General features: G+C 35.5%; 1 protein-coding gene across 2 annotated transcripts in view; it reads left to right on the top strand.

The window, feature by feature from the left end:
* SLC38A2 (solute carrier family 38 member 2) overlaps positions 1–14,253 on the top strand; it is a 14,888-nt gene extending 635 nt beyond the window's left edge. Inside the window, exons 1-16 of one of the 2 annotated variants that reach the window (XM_069094252.1) lie at positions 147–484; positions 1,655–1,942; positions 2,203–2,284; positions 2,418–2,533; positions 4,573–4,646; positions 4,732–4,824; positions 5,012–5,093; positions 7,053–7,135; positions 7,765–7,823; positions 7,916–8,089; positions 8,470–8,549; positions 8,671–8,771; positions 9,742–9,866; positions 10,230–10,374; positions 10,487–10,584; positions 11,274–14,253. In XM_069094252.1, coding sequence (XP_068950353.1) covers positions 1,821–1,942; positions 2,203–2,284; positions 2,418–2,533; positions 4,573–4,646; positions 4,732–4,824; positions 5,012–5,093; positions 7,053–7,135; positions 7,765–7,823; positions 7,916–8,089; positions 8,470–8,549; positions 8,671–8,771; positions 9,742–9,866; positions 10,230–10,374; positions 10,487–10,584; positions 11,274–11,372 — 1,533 coding nt within the window. In that variant the 5' untranslated portion in view covers positions 147–484; positions 1,655–1,820 and the 3' untranslated portion in view covers positions 11,373–14,253. Of the gene's footprint in view, positions 1–146; positions 485–1,654; positions 1,943–2,202; positions 2,285–2,417; positions 2,534–4,572; positions 4,647–4,731; positions 4,825–5,011; positions 5,094–7,052; positions 7,136–7,764; positions 7,824–7,915; positions 8,090–8,469; positions 8,550–8,670; positions 8,772–9,741; positions 9,867–10,229; positions 10,375–10,486; positions 10,585–11,273 lie in introns of those variants that run through there. The other variant, XM_069094253.1, reaches the window with a different exon arrangement.
* The last annotated feature ends 268 nt before the right edge of the window (positions 14,254–14,521 follow it).

Raw genomic sequence — 14,521 nt, 5'->3', positions numbered from 1 at the left:
GGGGTGGTGGGGGGTGGGCGGGCCCTTGGGCCGGGCTGGGGAGGAGGGGAGGACGAGGAGTGGGTGGAGCGGGGGGCGGAGCTCAGGTGCTGTTGATACACAAAGGAGAGAGCTCTCGGCGGGCTGTCCCCTCCCTCCCGCTGACGTATCTCTTACTTTCTAGTCTATAACCCGGAGCCCAGAGAAATTCTTCAGAGCCGCGCGACGTTGTTTCCGAGCTTGTCCTTATTACGGCGGAGTCCGCCTCGGCCCCGCCGTCCACCACGCGTCCGCGCAGCCCCGCCGACACCTCCCTAAGCTCCCCTTTCCTTCAGGACCGCTCGGGATTTGGGTGGGGACTCAAGATTTTTTTTTCCGTTCTATTCTTGTTTTGGACCATTTGTAGTTCTTTGTTTTACGGTTCGGAGTTTCATTGGGAATTGATTGGCAAAACCATTCTGTTGAGATTTGGAACCAGAGCCAAGAACCCCCGAAATCATCTAAGGTAATAAGCCCGAACTGAATCATCTCTGAAAGGGGCAGAATGGAGGGGAAAGGGCGCGAGTGGGGAGGGTCGTGGGAAGCCAGAGATCTGGCCTAAGGCGTCTGCCTGTCGGCGGTCATTGTTGGGCCTCTTCCTGGCCGGCTGGCGGGCGTTGGTCGCCGCTGAAGGCCGGCAGCCAGAGGCTCGCGAGCCTCTGGGCACGGGGTGGGGGGGAGGGGGCCGCCGCGGCTGCTGCATCTTTTTAAGGGCGGGGGAGGGGAGCCCCGAAGCTGGCGATCCCTCTGGTGCGGTCTTGTGACTAATTTGCATTTATCATTTTAAATCCTGGGGGCCCAGGTTCTGTGGGAAGTGGGGAATAGAGGTTTGGGCGAGTAATAGGAAATGCAGGTCGGAGGATGTGTGACAATCGACGATCAATATTGCATCAGTTTCCTGGCGTAGAAAAGGCCTGGCCGGGAAGCTGGTGTGCTTGAACCCTGTTCCTGTAAATGTGTAAACAGACGGGGCCTTTACCGCCCGTTTATCCTGGGAGGTTATTTGATTGTTTGCTTGAGCATTTTTCATTGTTAAAAAACGAAGGAGAACTTTTGGTTAGTTGACTTTTTTAAAAAAAAGTAAATTATATTACCGAAGATTATACTCCAGTCTTTGCTGTACCCAGCAAAGTACCGGGGGGGGGGGAGGGGGCAAGGGGCAAGGGTTAGAACATCATAAAAAAGTGGGAGATGATTCGAGGCCACCAAAATTGCAAACACCTAAGACAGTACGAAATGTGTGTCTCACACACCCCTTATAGCTAATGTCCGAGGGAGAAAATAGAAAAAAACAAAACAAAACCCCAGGAGTATTTCTTGGGCTGATCCAGTTTGGGTTGATGTAATTATAAAATTCCGCATGAGCATGAGGGTATTGCCTTTTTGAGGATGAATCACATTAGTGTGTAGTGGTAGGAGATTATCTTTGTTCTCCTCCATAGACTGTCTTGTACTTTTCCTCTCCCTCCTCGAGCTCCCCCGCCCCTCTCTCTTCTGGTACTTTTCCACTCCTCTGGCTGAGGATGAATCAGCCCTGATGAGCTTCCCCGGCAGCGGCGGCGGCAGCAGCAGTTTGCCACGTGACCCAGCCTAGGAGACCACTGCAGTATTGACGTTTCCCTTTTACCTTCCCCAGACTGGGCGAGTGTTCGCTGCACCCAGCCGCAAAGGACAAAAGGAGCTGAGCTGAACTGAACCTTTGGGTTGATTCCATAAACAGAGGAAGCAGCACTTCAGGGACCACTGACTTCGTACAAAACTAAGACAGGTTCCTCTGCACTCTCCTCCCCCGTCGTCCTATCATGACTAAAGCACAAACGGTCAGGTTTAACATTTCTCCAGATGAAGACAGCAGTAGCTACAGTTCCAACAGCAATGATTTCACTTATTCATATCCCACCAAACAAGCTGCTATGAAGAAGAGGTCAGGAGAACTTAAACATTTTTCTTTCTTTTCAAAGTGCCTTTCCAGGGATTCTTGTTTTAGAAGTTCGTTAAGGGGATATGGGAATACACTTTAACATGGTGAAATATAGAGAAACATTTATCTTTTTTTTAATGTTTCCCTTGAAGTAACTGTTTTCATGAATGATCTACATAAGTTTTTGTGCTAAATAAAAAATGCTATAGCATATCTATGATGGTTGTTATAAAACAGTCTAATTTGAATGATTTTTCTTGCAGCCATTATGTAGACATGGATCCTGAAAATCAAAACTTTTTGCTTGAATCGAATTTGGGAAAGAAGAAGTATGAAACAGACTTTGTAAGTTAAAAGCAATAGAAAAATATATGTGTCATTGTGGGGAAAAACAACAACAGCTTTATACTTAGATTTCAAAATTTTAATACCATTTTTCTCTTTTAATTTGGTTTCTATTTTTCCTTTGAATTGACAGCATCCAGGTACAACTTCTTTTGGTATGTCAGTATTTAATCTAAGCAATGCTATTGTGGGCAGTGGAATCCTTGGGCTTTCTTATGCCATGGCTAACACTGGAATTGCCCTTTTTGTGTAAGTATCTATAAAAAATTAGCATACCTGGTTATGCTGCATAATTAACATAATAAACATTTTGTAGTTTCATTTACCAGTTCAGATCTTTTGAAAAAACAAAAATATCTTTTTTATCACAATAATATCCCAGTACTTGTATTAAGGTGGTTTTTTGTTGTTTTTTTTTTTTTTTAATTAAGTATGCTTTAATTATTGAAAGCATAAGTCCAGAATAGCAAATACATCTTGGGACTTTTTTACGCTGTTACTAATACTGGGATTGCTATTTTATGCTTTTTATTTTTTCTAGTCAGAAGCCAAATTTATTAACCATAAATAGATTTGAGGTTGTGCTCCCCCCCCTTAAAGTTCTTTAAGAAGTAGACCACTTTTAATGAGCAGTATGTGGTCATATTTGCACATCTAGATTTGTTTGGTTTAAATGAAATATTCTAGTGTTCTTCAGAATGATAGAATTTGTTTTGGTTGTTTGGAGACTGCCACATTTTGTCAAAATGGACAGTGAATGTGTAATTGGGTTTTGTCTTTAGGCTGTCCTGATTAGAATCAGCTGTTTCTGAATGTTCTAGCATAGAGACTTAGAACTGGAGAATGTTAGAGCTGTAAGGGGCCCTAGAGATTGACCTGTAGTCTATAACCTAGAGGAGTAAAGTAATTTGTTTTTTGTAACTTCTGCAATATGTATTTAATGTTTTATTGTTTCAGACAAGTGTCATTGTAGTTTGACCATAAACACTCTGACACATTGTCTTCTTGTGTTTTCTATTTGATTAGAAAATACATATTTTGAACAAATTAACTTTTGCAAAGCTGTGCTTAATGTTAAAATTTCACTGGCCTAAAACTTAAAACATCCTAAATTCTAGTCTTCTTGATTTCATTAGTTGCATACCAAATTTTAAGACATCTGGTAGATATTCTAAATAGAGTAGAGCAAGGAAGGAAAAAAAAGCCCCAAATCTCAAATCATAAAGTTGGTAACTTGCTAAAAGCTTTTTTGCCCTTTTCAGGGCATTGTATTTGTAACTTTACAATTGTTGGTGCTTTGATTTTTTTTTAGATGGCATCATTGTTAAAAATTGATCTCTGGTATTTAGGTGTGTGTGTGTGTGTATCTGAGTGGATATACTGGTGGGTGGGTGTACATACATGTGTGTATAATACATAATAATAACTCAAAAAAAGTCTAATTCAATAATCTGCACTCTGTTATTAGGTTAATGCTTTTTTGTATTTGCCATCTTGTATTGCCAGTGAAATTGATTATATTTCAAAATGAAGACCAGATAAAATTTGAAAACAAATCCTTAGGTATGCTGATAGTGCATTTTGGAAATCACTTTATATTTTAACAGATACTCTTACAAAATTTATCTCTTACTTATTTAGTACTTCTGGGATGATAGAATTTCAAAAACATCTAAAGCTATATTGAATGAATGAGATTTAGTGGGTTCCCCCCAATTTTGAAGGTTATGGATTCATAACCAGTTCTTTGGGATCGCATAAGCCAAAGGAAACAGATTTCTATCATACCTACTTTAGTAGTCTGTTTTGACTAAACTGTTTTCCCTGATTTTTGCCCTCAGGGAAGAATAGGGGACATCTGGGAAGTTCTTAGTCAAATTTAGTCCTAAAGCTCCTTCTTTAGCATTTTTCCCCCTGCCCAGTTAAGTGAAGGGGAAGAGGAATTTGGTTAAGTGGCAATATCACGACAGTCTTTTACCTTGATAAATTTTAGTTTGAGTTCCAGGCACAAATAATACTCATTCTTACTGCTGGAAAAAGTGAATATATAATTCTTAACGACATCACTATGTTTAGCACAGAAAATACCACCAGTCCTATCTTAAGGACCACAGAAATCGCCCATTAATGGCCATCTTATTTCTTGTATATAATTATTGTGTATGTGCAAGCATGCATCACTCACAGGGATGAGAGAATTGTACTTGTTTTGCCAGATTCTGTACAGTACATAAATATGATTATACTTTTTGATTAGCTGGCTGAGTGCTCTGTCTTTCTTTTACCAGAATTCTTTTGACATTTGTGTCAATATTTTCCCTGTATTCTGTTCATCTCCTTTTGAAGACAGCTAATGAAGGAGGTATAGTAGAATTATTTTTTTTTTCAAGATAATTATAGCTATTCTTTGTTAATGCATACTTATAACTCTGTGTTTAAATTTACAGGGTCTCTATTATATGAGCAGTTAGGACATAAAGCGTTTGGTATGGCTGGAAAACTTGCAGCTTCTGGGTCAATTACAATGCAAAACATTGGAGGTAAGGCCTCTAAAAAGTCATTTGAATCTTGCTGTACTTTAACCAAAGTTGGTCTTCCCTCCTCCCCCCCACCCAATTTATGACCATAGCACACCTCACCTCAGTATTTGAATATTGACACCATTTGATGACTTGTACCATGTAGTAGATTCTAGACATGTAATGGTATAATATTTTTTTCCTCTAGCTATGTCAAGCTACCTCTTCATAGTGAAATATGAATTACCATTGGTGATCCAGGCATTAATGAGCATTGAAGACAATAAAGGGTAGGTGTTAAGATTCCTAATAAGAGAATCATTATGGACTCAAAAAGAAAGCCAACATAGAGATTTGAATTTTTTAATATTAAAAATGTAGTATGTAAAATTAGAGGAACTGGGACTGGTTTTCCTTATTAATCTATGATGTTATTATGTTAATTACATTTCCTATTAAACTCATATGAAACTTTACATCTTAAAACTTTTAAGTTTTATTGAGACTCTCACACATTTATTGCCTATAGCAAGTCTCCCAATTTTTTTGACTGGTATTAAAATGACTATGCATGTGCAGAACCTGCTTTTTATAACATTTACAGGGTAAAAACAATAATGAAAAATTCAAGCTAAGTATATTTTTAGGACCCAAATGTACTTTAATGCTTCTCCACAAGTTATCACATAATTATTGGTAATAATTTCCATGGTAAATGCCATTACTTTTTAGGCATCATTACTTTATGGAATAGATGAATTTTTGCAAAGATGGCTATAGCATGAAAATTTATGATTTACCGATCTAATCTCCATGAGGAAATTGGATATGGTCTAGGAAAGCCCTCTACTATATGGAACTAAAATAAGTTGAGAAATTTTAATCAGCCACTTAATTGTATGGATAATAAATTCACCCAACTAACTTTTTTATTATGATAGTTGTCATATAAGCTAGACTTAACATTCTATTCTAATAAAGTACTTCATATTACATATATTCTGACACATGAACTAAATCCAACATAGTGTTTAAGTTTGAAGCTTTTGATTATTCAAAGTAATAGTTTGTGTAATCAGTTCTCTAGATTTGAAGTTGTGAAAAATGGGGAATATCAGGAATGGCAGTTGTTTTAGGTGCTGATTATGCTGTGGAGACCTGCCCCTTCTAGTAGAGTTGGTTTGCTGAGTAGTCTAGCTTGTATTATCTAAAGTACACATGCAAAGAATTTTTTAATTCTTGGAGTAAAATGTCACATATTACTATTCCATAAGATTTAAATATTTTAAAAGATAGGCAAGTGTTAAATTATCCGAAATTTGGGTTGTCATAAGCCTAGAAATAACAGTTTGATATGCTAATATCTCAAGAGTAAAGAATAGAATTCTTGGGATGATATAGGGTAATACAAACTGAGTCTTGAGTATATTTCTTAGTAGAAAAATTAAGTTATAGAAGGAAGTTTCTGATGCTCCTATGTGTGACAACCCATGGTATCCAGTAAACAGATCTAATATTATAAATTTTTCCTTTAAGCTTAGGAAAAATGTTATAATTTATTTACAGTTTGAGTTAAGAGTAAGTCTCCCAATATTTTGAGCTCTTCATGCTTATGTATATATTTTCCCCAAGTATGGAAATATTTTCTTGTTAAAATATTTGGGTTAGTTAGTTGACAAATGAAAGACCCTTGTAAATGAAAGACTTATAAAATTCCTTGTTTCCAACTTCAAAAATGGCAAGCCAAAGCAATGACAAAGTTGGTGTATAATCTTTGTAAAAATGCTTGAAGATAAGATTACTTGCTTAACAGTGCTGCTTTGTTTGTGGCATTAGTATCAAGCCTTTAAGGAACATTTTATGTTATGAATTAGTTGGCAGAGCTCCCAGAATAAACAGTGGGACAAAAGTTACACTATTAACCCTCTTAGTCTCAGACCCAGTTTCTAAACTAAGTGAATATAGCTATCTAGTACAGCAAAGTATAGTAATTATTTTTTTCTTCCCTGAGTAACTTTCCCATAACTCCTTAAAAGAACAGGCTTTTCCAAACTTGTCCTTCAGCTTTTTTTTTTTAAGTCTACAAAATGGTTCTTGTCTAGGATTTATGGTAGCTAGTCAGCTACCATAAAAGTTTATTCTGAGGTAGCCATTTAGTTTTAAAGAAGCCAGATGAACATTTTTCCTGAGGAGAAACCAAATTTTCATTTGTGACCAGTTTTGATCATTACTGTTTTCTTTTTATTCAGAGAGTGGTACCTGAATGGTGACTATTTAGTTTTGCTGGTATCGTTGGTGCTTATTCTTCCTTTGTCATTGCTGAGAAATTTAGGTAAGTAAGCCTAATTTTAAACACTTAGGACAATCATTAGTTATAAATTGTTTCTGGTACCTGGAAACAGGACAATCATTAGTTATAAATTGTTTCTGGTACCTGGAAACAGGCCTGTCGCTTGGAAAAGGTAGTGAGGGATTCCTAGGAGGGCCCAGCATCTGCCCTGGGCTCCTAGTTCATTAAAGATCAAGATTAGATCAATTCTGGGGCTTTCAAAGATTAGTACTACTGGTAGGTGTTTGCAATTAGTGTAAGAGAAGGCTTCAGTCGATTTTAGGAATGCTTTTCAGTGTTGAGTTTTACTAGTATTTGCTTGGCACATTTCATAAGAAATGTTACTCCCTACTCCTAACCAGGTATCAGTTTTTAATCTTTATATTTGTTTTTTTGCTGTTTCGAATTCTTAAACTATGGCCACTTAATTTTGAAAACACCACTCACTGTTAACACTCTTGGTTTCAGACCCAGTTTCTAAACTAGCTGAATATATATCCATGTTTTAGTGAACTCTGGTACTTAGTCTTTTCGCAAATAGGAAAAGTAAAGATTTTTTTATCTCAGAGAAAACACCTTTGTCTGAAACACATGCCCTCTAATTCCTGATCTCCTTCTCCATGTCCTTACAGGATATCTAGGATACACAAGTGGCTTCTCCTTACTGTGTATGGTGTTCTTCCTGATTGTGGTAGGTGTCGTTTCATGCTCGGGCTGCGTCACGTGATGTTGTTTTGTCGTATGTAGAGTAACAAAATATCAAACCTTTAATTTTATTTTTAGGTGATGTGTAAGAAATTTCAAATTTCTTGTCCTTTTGAAGCTACAGTGATGAACGAGACACTAAATAGCACAGTAATGCACTTGACAGCAACTTTTACATCTTCACCAGAAACCTCGTTTAACGTGACTGATGATGACTCCTGTGAACCACGGTACTTTATCTTCAACTCACAGGTAACTTTCTATGATTTTTTCTTTTTTAAAAGTCTGACTATAGAGTTGAGACAAATTAAACCATTTGACTGAAGATGTATTAGAAGAAATAAACAAGGTTGTATAGTTTAAATAATGATTAGATGAACTGATTAGTCGATGAGAATTCTGTGGAAACATTGGTTTTTTAAACAGATTTTTAAAAAATACAGAAGTACAGGTAACTGAAATAAGAATAGAAAAGTTAGGCTGTCACCTACACAGTAAACAAACTGGAAGGACAAGAAATTTTAGACTTTTGTAAATGAATTAAAAAAAATTCAGTTTTGTACTTCCTCAGTCAGTAGCTATTGATGAGCTAATACATCATTATGTTCAGTCCTCTTATATTTGCTTTTCAGACTGTCTATGCTGTGCCAATTCTGACATTTTCATTTGTCTGCCATCCTGCCATTCTTCCTATTTATGAAGAGCTGAAGGGGTAAGCATTTTATATGTTTGATACTGATTTGTACACGCAAAAGTGGAAAAATGGAAAAGGTAACATACTGTGCATTTTTATTGCTAAAGATCTATCTGCATGTTTCCTTCCAATTAAATAGCCGAAGTCGTAGAAGAATGATGAATGTGTCCAAGATTTCCTTTTTTGCCATGTTTCTCATGTACCTGCTTGCCGCCATCTTTGGATACTTGACATTTTACGGTAAATAATGTCCAGTTTACAATTAAAAAATCATTGATTAGTTAACAGTGAAATTGATCCTTATTTATACCCCAGAATCAAAGAATACAGCATTCAAAAGTCCCCTCCCCCAGCCAAAAGAGAAATACATTTTAAAGCTAAGAACTTGCAATATCGGATCTACTACAGAATAACAAAATCCCACTCAGAAGAGACCTTAGAGATATCTATTCCAACCCCTAATTTCCCTGCATAATGCATAAATGTAATGAAGGTCTCCGGTAAGCTCTCTCCTGCTCCACAAATTACCTAGCAAATCAGTTCATTCCATTTTTGGATAGCTGATTATTAAGAAGTTCTTCCTTGTATTGTACTCAAATTAGGGAGGGGGGGGACCTTTTTGTAACTCCTTTCACATGAACATAGAACAAATCTAATGCTTTCACATGCCAGTTTCTAATATTTGAGGGTAGCTATAGTACATGCCTAAAAATAGGTTTTTTTTCCTCTTCTCTAGGATGATATAATTTATTCAGCAGTTTAGACTTTATGAATTTAGTGTATTATCCATTTGCTAACACTCAAATTAAGTAGAATCCTTTTTAAAGGAACTTTTTGCCCTGCTTAGCTACCCTTCTACCCTTCATCCCCCTTCCCTCCACAGGAAAAAAAAAAAGTACTTTAAGCCAAGCATTAAGATTTAGCCACTTGGCTCCTGTTGTTTTTAATGGAATTCATGTGGCTAAATCTACACTTGATTCTTTAAAAATATGCCACTTAATGTTTTTTTAATTGTATTAACTACATAATTCCAAATTAATCTTATTGGCCTCTTACAGCCCTGTTTTGTGAGTAGCTACCAACTTTTGGGCCAAATATTGCTCAGTTACTTGTCCACAGATCCTGTTGAAGTCATTTCAAGCATCTAATGGACAAAATTTATCCCTTTGAAAACACATTGTGACCTCAGTTTGTTTCATCTTCCTCATAGACCATGTTGAACCAGAACTGCTTCATACGTACTCCGCAATCCTGGGTACCGATATTCTTCTTCTCATCGTCCGTTTGGCAGTATTGATGGCTGTTACACTGACAGTACCTGTTGTGATTTTCCCAGTAAGTTTTGTCAAATCAGCAGTATAACCAAGAATCTCTTTATGTGAACTTGAGCTTTTTGGTGTGACTTTTCTCCCTTCTAAACACCTAAGTTAAACTATTAAATATTCCCAAGTTTTTGCTATTTTTCTTTTCAAAGGCTTAGAAAAAAACTTTTAGACTTCTCAGCCTGAGGCATTTTTGTAATAAAAATATAGCTACCAACCTACCCAAATTTCCAAGGGAGTAAGAAGGGGGGAAATCTCATATTGGAAAATAATTAATTGGAAAAGTAAATTTGCCTCATAAACATTGACTTCATTTTGTTTTTTTCTACTAGCTTATTAATATTTCTACTAATTCTCTTTTTCCTTTCCTGCATAGATCCGGAGTTCACTCATTCAGTTGTTGTTTGCAGCAAAGGATTTCAGCTGGTGGCGTCATAGTTTTATTACTGTGTCCATCTTGGGATTTACCAATTTGCTTGTCATCTTTGTCCCAACCATTAGAGATATCTTTGGTTTCATTGGTAAGTTTTGAATTAAATCAGTTCTACATTTTTTAGTAACCAGAAAGTGTGATTTTGATAACTATTTGTCATGCTAATACTTAATTTATGGAAACTTTGTTTTTGTAAATAGGTGCCTCTGCTGCTGCCATGTTGATTTTTATTCTGCCTTCTGCTTTTTATATCAAACTAGTAAAGAAGGAATCGATGAAATCTGTGCAGAAGATTGGGGTGAGTGAGGAAAAAAATCCATGATGACTTTATAGCAGCAATTAGTAATTTACTTAAAGGTTGCTTATAGGCAGACTAATTGATCCAGAATAAAATAAATCTATTTTATGTGATATTAACTTAATTTGTTGATTGCAACCAGTTCAGTGGAAAAGCTCAGATGTATGCTTCTCTTACATTCTGTCATGCTGTTATTACTTCTAGTTAAAATAATTGGTTGATTGGCTTGCATCCTGTAAACAGCCATAACTTAAGATAGTTGAAAGGAATCGTTTTATAAAAGAGTGAATGGAGTATTAGCAGTCATAAAAAGAATTGTTAGGTAAAATATTTTAAAGAGCTAGTATGCATGGGTGAATGGACAAACCTTTTTACCTGATGTCCTTGCCACTGAGAAAATGTTTAATTTTTGTTTTTCAGAATTCCCTAATCTGTTCTGTAGATTATTGTAGCTCTTGAAAGTATGATGTATTGACAATTCAAAATTTATGCGGTGATCAGAAATCTAGTTCTTAAGGCCTCCTGAAGATGTTAAAATTTTATTAGTTAAAGCTTTCTTATGCTTTTGTAGAAAATTCGAGAAATGTTTCTAGCAGTGATAGCAAGATCCTTTTTAGTAGATTTCACTTGATAAGGGTAGTCTCCCTAGATTTACTGACCAATTTTTAAATTATGTTCCTTTATTTTAGGCTGTATTCTTCTTGCTAAGTGGCTTTGTTGTAATGATTGGAAGCATGACTTTGATTATTCTTGATTGGATCCACAATGCCTCTTCAGATGGTCACTAGCTATCATAACGGCAAACTTGAATACCAGTCAACTCTCTACTAAAACGGAACTTCACTTATGTTTGCAGTTTCACTTCCTTTTGCAATGCAGATTTTTTGCTGGTTCTTTCCCGTGCAGAATTAATGAACTCTATAAGAAGCTGTTCTGCATGAAAGAAATGGACATTAACAACACACCGCATGAGTCTCCTGCTAGAGGAAGTGACAATTTTATTCCATTCCAGAGAATGGACAACTTTAACTTTTATCAAGCCACATGTTTGGCTTTTTTTCATTGTTTAACTTGGATATTTTATGATTTTACTTGAATGTGCCTAATGGAACCATTTGATGTAAGAAATAATTATTAATTTGCAGTGAAGTGTTGAAATAACCATTAGAGAGAACACTATTATTTTTTGTACCAAAAAATACAAAGACTTCAAAAGCACTATTTTACTTTTAAGAAATTGCTTTTTTGAACTTTATCCAGATAAGGTCAATAGACCAAATAAAAATATTTCATTAGTGTTTGAAACTATTAGTATTACGAATTAACTTGCCTTTTTATAGGCATAAGAAGCCAAATACTTTTTTTATCCAAAACAAGTAATTTTTAAAGAAAATTATACATTCAAACCAATATGAGCAAAAATATACCATTGACTAGAAGCATAGATTTCATTCAAATCTCCATTAATTAAAAGATAAAATTAGTAAACATTTGTTAATTGATATTCTATCCCAAATCAGATATTAAGTCTTATTTTTTTGTGTTCCTTCTTCCTATATCCCCCTAAAACCTGGATAATTCAAATTATGAAATTTTTAAGGACTTCTCCCCATTAAAATGGAAGGTGATGAAACAAATATTTCTATGGTAAATAAAGAACTAATATATATAGAACTCGAGGTACCAAATAGTGCAATTGGGTAAAACAGGGTTTATTCAATTGCACCACCTATTTCTAGAGTTACATTGACAGCTATGGTTAGGCTTTTCAGTTGGCTGAAAATTCATTTGCTCTTTGCAAATGACTTACAGCAGTGGATGACTAGAATTTGTTTGCTGTAGGTGTTAACCATTGTATTCAGAAACTTCTGAACTAACAGGATTTCTCATTATTTATCCACTATTGGAAGTGTGAATTACTTGATTAATGACTGTTTAGTTCTGTTATTGTCTTATCTACACTAGAGGCCTAATACATGGGTTATACCAGTATTTGGTCAATGATACAAGTTCTCTTTGTACAGGCAATTAGGATTCTCATGCAGTGATGCTTCTTTAAACTCATATGCACTGTATTGTCATCTCACATTTGTTCACTTTAGGATTGTTTATGTCTGATCAATGACTAAAGAAACTAGTGCAATGTGAGTATAAGAAGCTCTTTTGGTTCTGCATGTTCACTTGTTTCATTTTGATCCCAGTTAGAGAAAAATGTGAATTTAAACCTGGCTTCTAAGAACGCATTTATGGTGTGTTAAGGTGTATGGTGAATATGTTATCAAACAATTGTGGTACTATACTTTATTTGGCATAATGTCTAGAAACCTGAATTTACGTAATTCCATTAGTTGGTTGAGAGAAGCAAATGTTGGGATTATCTGACTCAAAAATTTTCTCTTGAATTGAACTTTGTTCAGTTCTAGGAAAGAGTCAGAATTTGGCAGACATGGTTTATGTTATTCAGCATTCTTATGTACTCCATGTGACTGGTAAGGTTACGGACCACAAACATCTATAATTTATAGATTTCATACAACTGGAAGATAACCAGTAATGATATATTGAATGAGACCAAGGGTTAATTTTGTATTTAAAATTATTAGGTACAATCTAGAGAATATGCACTATTGTTTTTGTTTTTCATATTTTTGAGTGGGCCATCACTACCCCATGTGGTTTCCAGAGTCCAACTCTAGTTCAAACCAAGAATTGGCATTCTTTTTTGAGCTTTTGGAAATAATTGCTAAATTAGCACCTAAAAACTGTAGGGGAATGCCAGTGTGAAGAATTTTTTTTTTTTAACATTTCATTCTTAAATGGATGAGATGGTTTTAGATTTTCTCCCCCAGCAAAATCAGGAAAAAAAGAACAATTCCTTTTACAATACAAGGATGTCAAAAATCTTCCCATCTTTACATCTTTGGCTGTACCACTTGGCTAGGCTGTACTCCAATGCATGGTTTTTCCTACAAGTTAACCTGTCTGCCTTGAGGTTCCTAAAACATATCTTCATTAATGAGCAATCTTCAGTATTAAACCACTGTCTTGTCATCTTGTTTTTACATTACTGTCTTCCACAGATATTTCAGTCATAACTGTAATATAATTTATAGAACAACATTAATCCATTAAAGCTAACATATTTTTCAATATTTATGATACTCTGTACATATATCATGTGTCAGTATATATTTGTAAATAGGTTGTATATAATACAGGTTTGGGTATTGGGTTTAAATGTACATATTCTTAGTTTATTACTTCTTTATGATGGTATGCCTCTAAGTATTGTCCCCCTAAAAATTGCCGTATGGACAATTACAATGATATGAGCTACCAAGTTGTGTAAGAACACATACTAAAATTTAAATTGTATTTGCAATAAATAAGCCTCTTTTGAATCAAAAACCTTTAAGAAATCGAAATAGAACCGATTCATTTTTGTTTCATTGGAGGTTTTATTTTTTAAAATGCAGTAGTTACAAATGTGATCTGTTGAAAAAGGCCTTCCTACATAGGTGTTAAAAAATCTGTACATATTGTATATACTCACTGTACTGTAAGGTCCAACAATTCAGGTATGGTTTGTTGGCAAAGAGTGCTTCACCGTTTCAATGAAACATTGTATGTTTTAAATAAACTAAAATAAATATGTGCTTAATCTGTAAATATGTTTTGTTTAGTAGAAATGGGTTTGTCAGGATATTAATATACCTAATTTGGTTATAGATTTTTTAAATATAGTTTTCATTGATGCCTTTTTCATCATAATTTCCAAATATATTCTTCCTTCTCTTCCCCCCTACCCCACATCGTTTGTTGTTTCTGAACAACAGGCTAGGTCTACTTGTGCATGTAGAGGGGTTAGCCTAGTATTGAGAAAAGCCATCTCTTCACATAAGACGAGTGAAGGAGGAGGCAATAGGGGAAAGCATCT

This window comes from Petaurus breviceps, unplaced genomic scaffold, assembly GCF_028583685.1.
Source record: "Petaurus breviceps papuanus isolate PSGF00001 unplaced genomic scaffold, PetGlider_PUasm1.0 216, whole genome shotgun sequence".
Lineage (NCBI taxonomy): Eukaryota > Metazoa > Chordata > Mammalia > Diprotodontia > Petauridae > Petaurus > Petaurus breviceps.
This window is presented reverse-complemented; position numbering and strand designations above follow the sequence as displayed.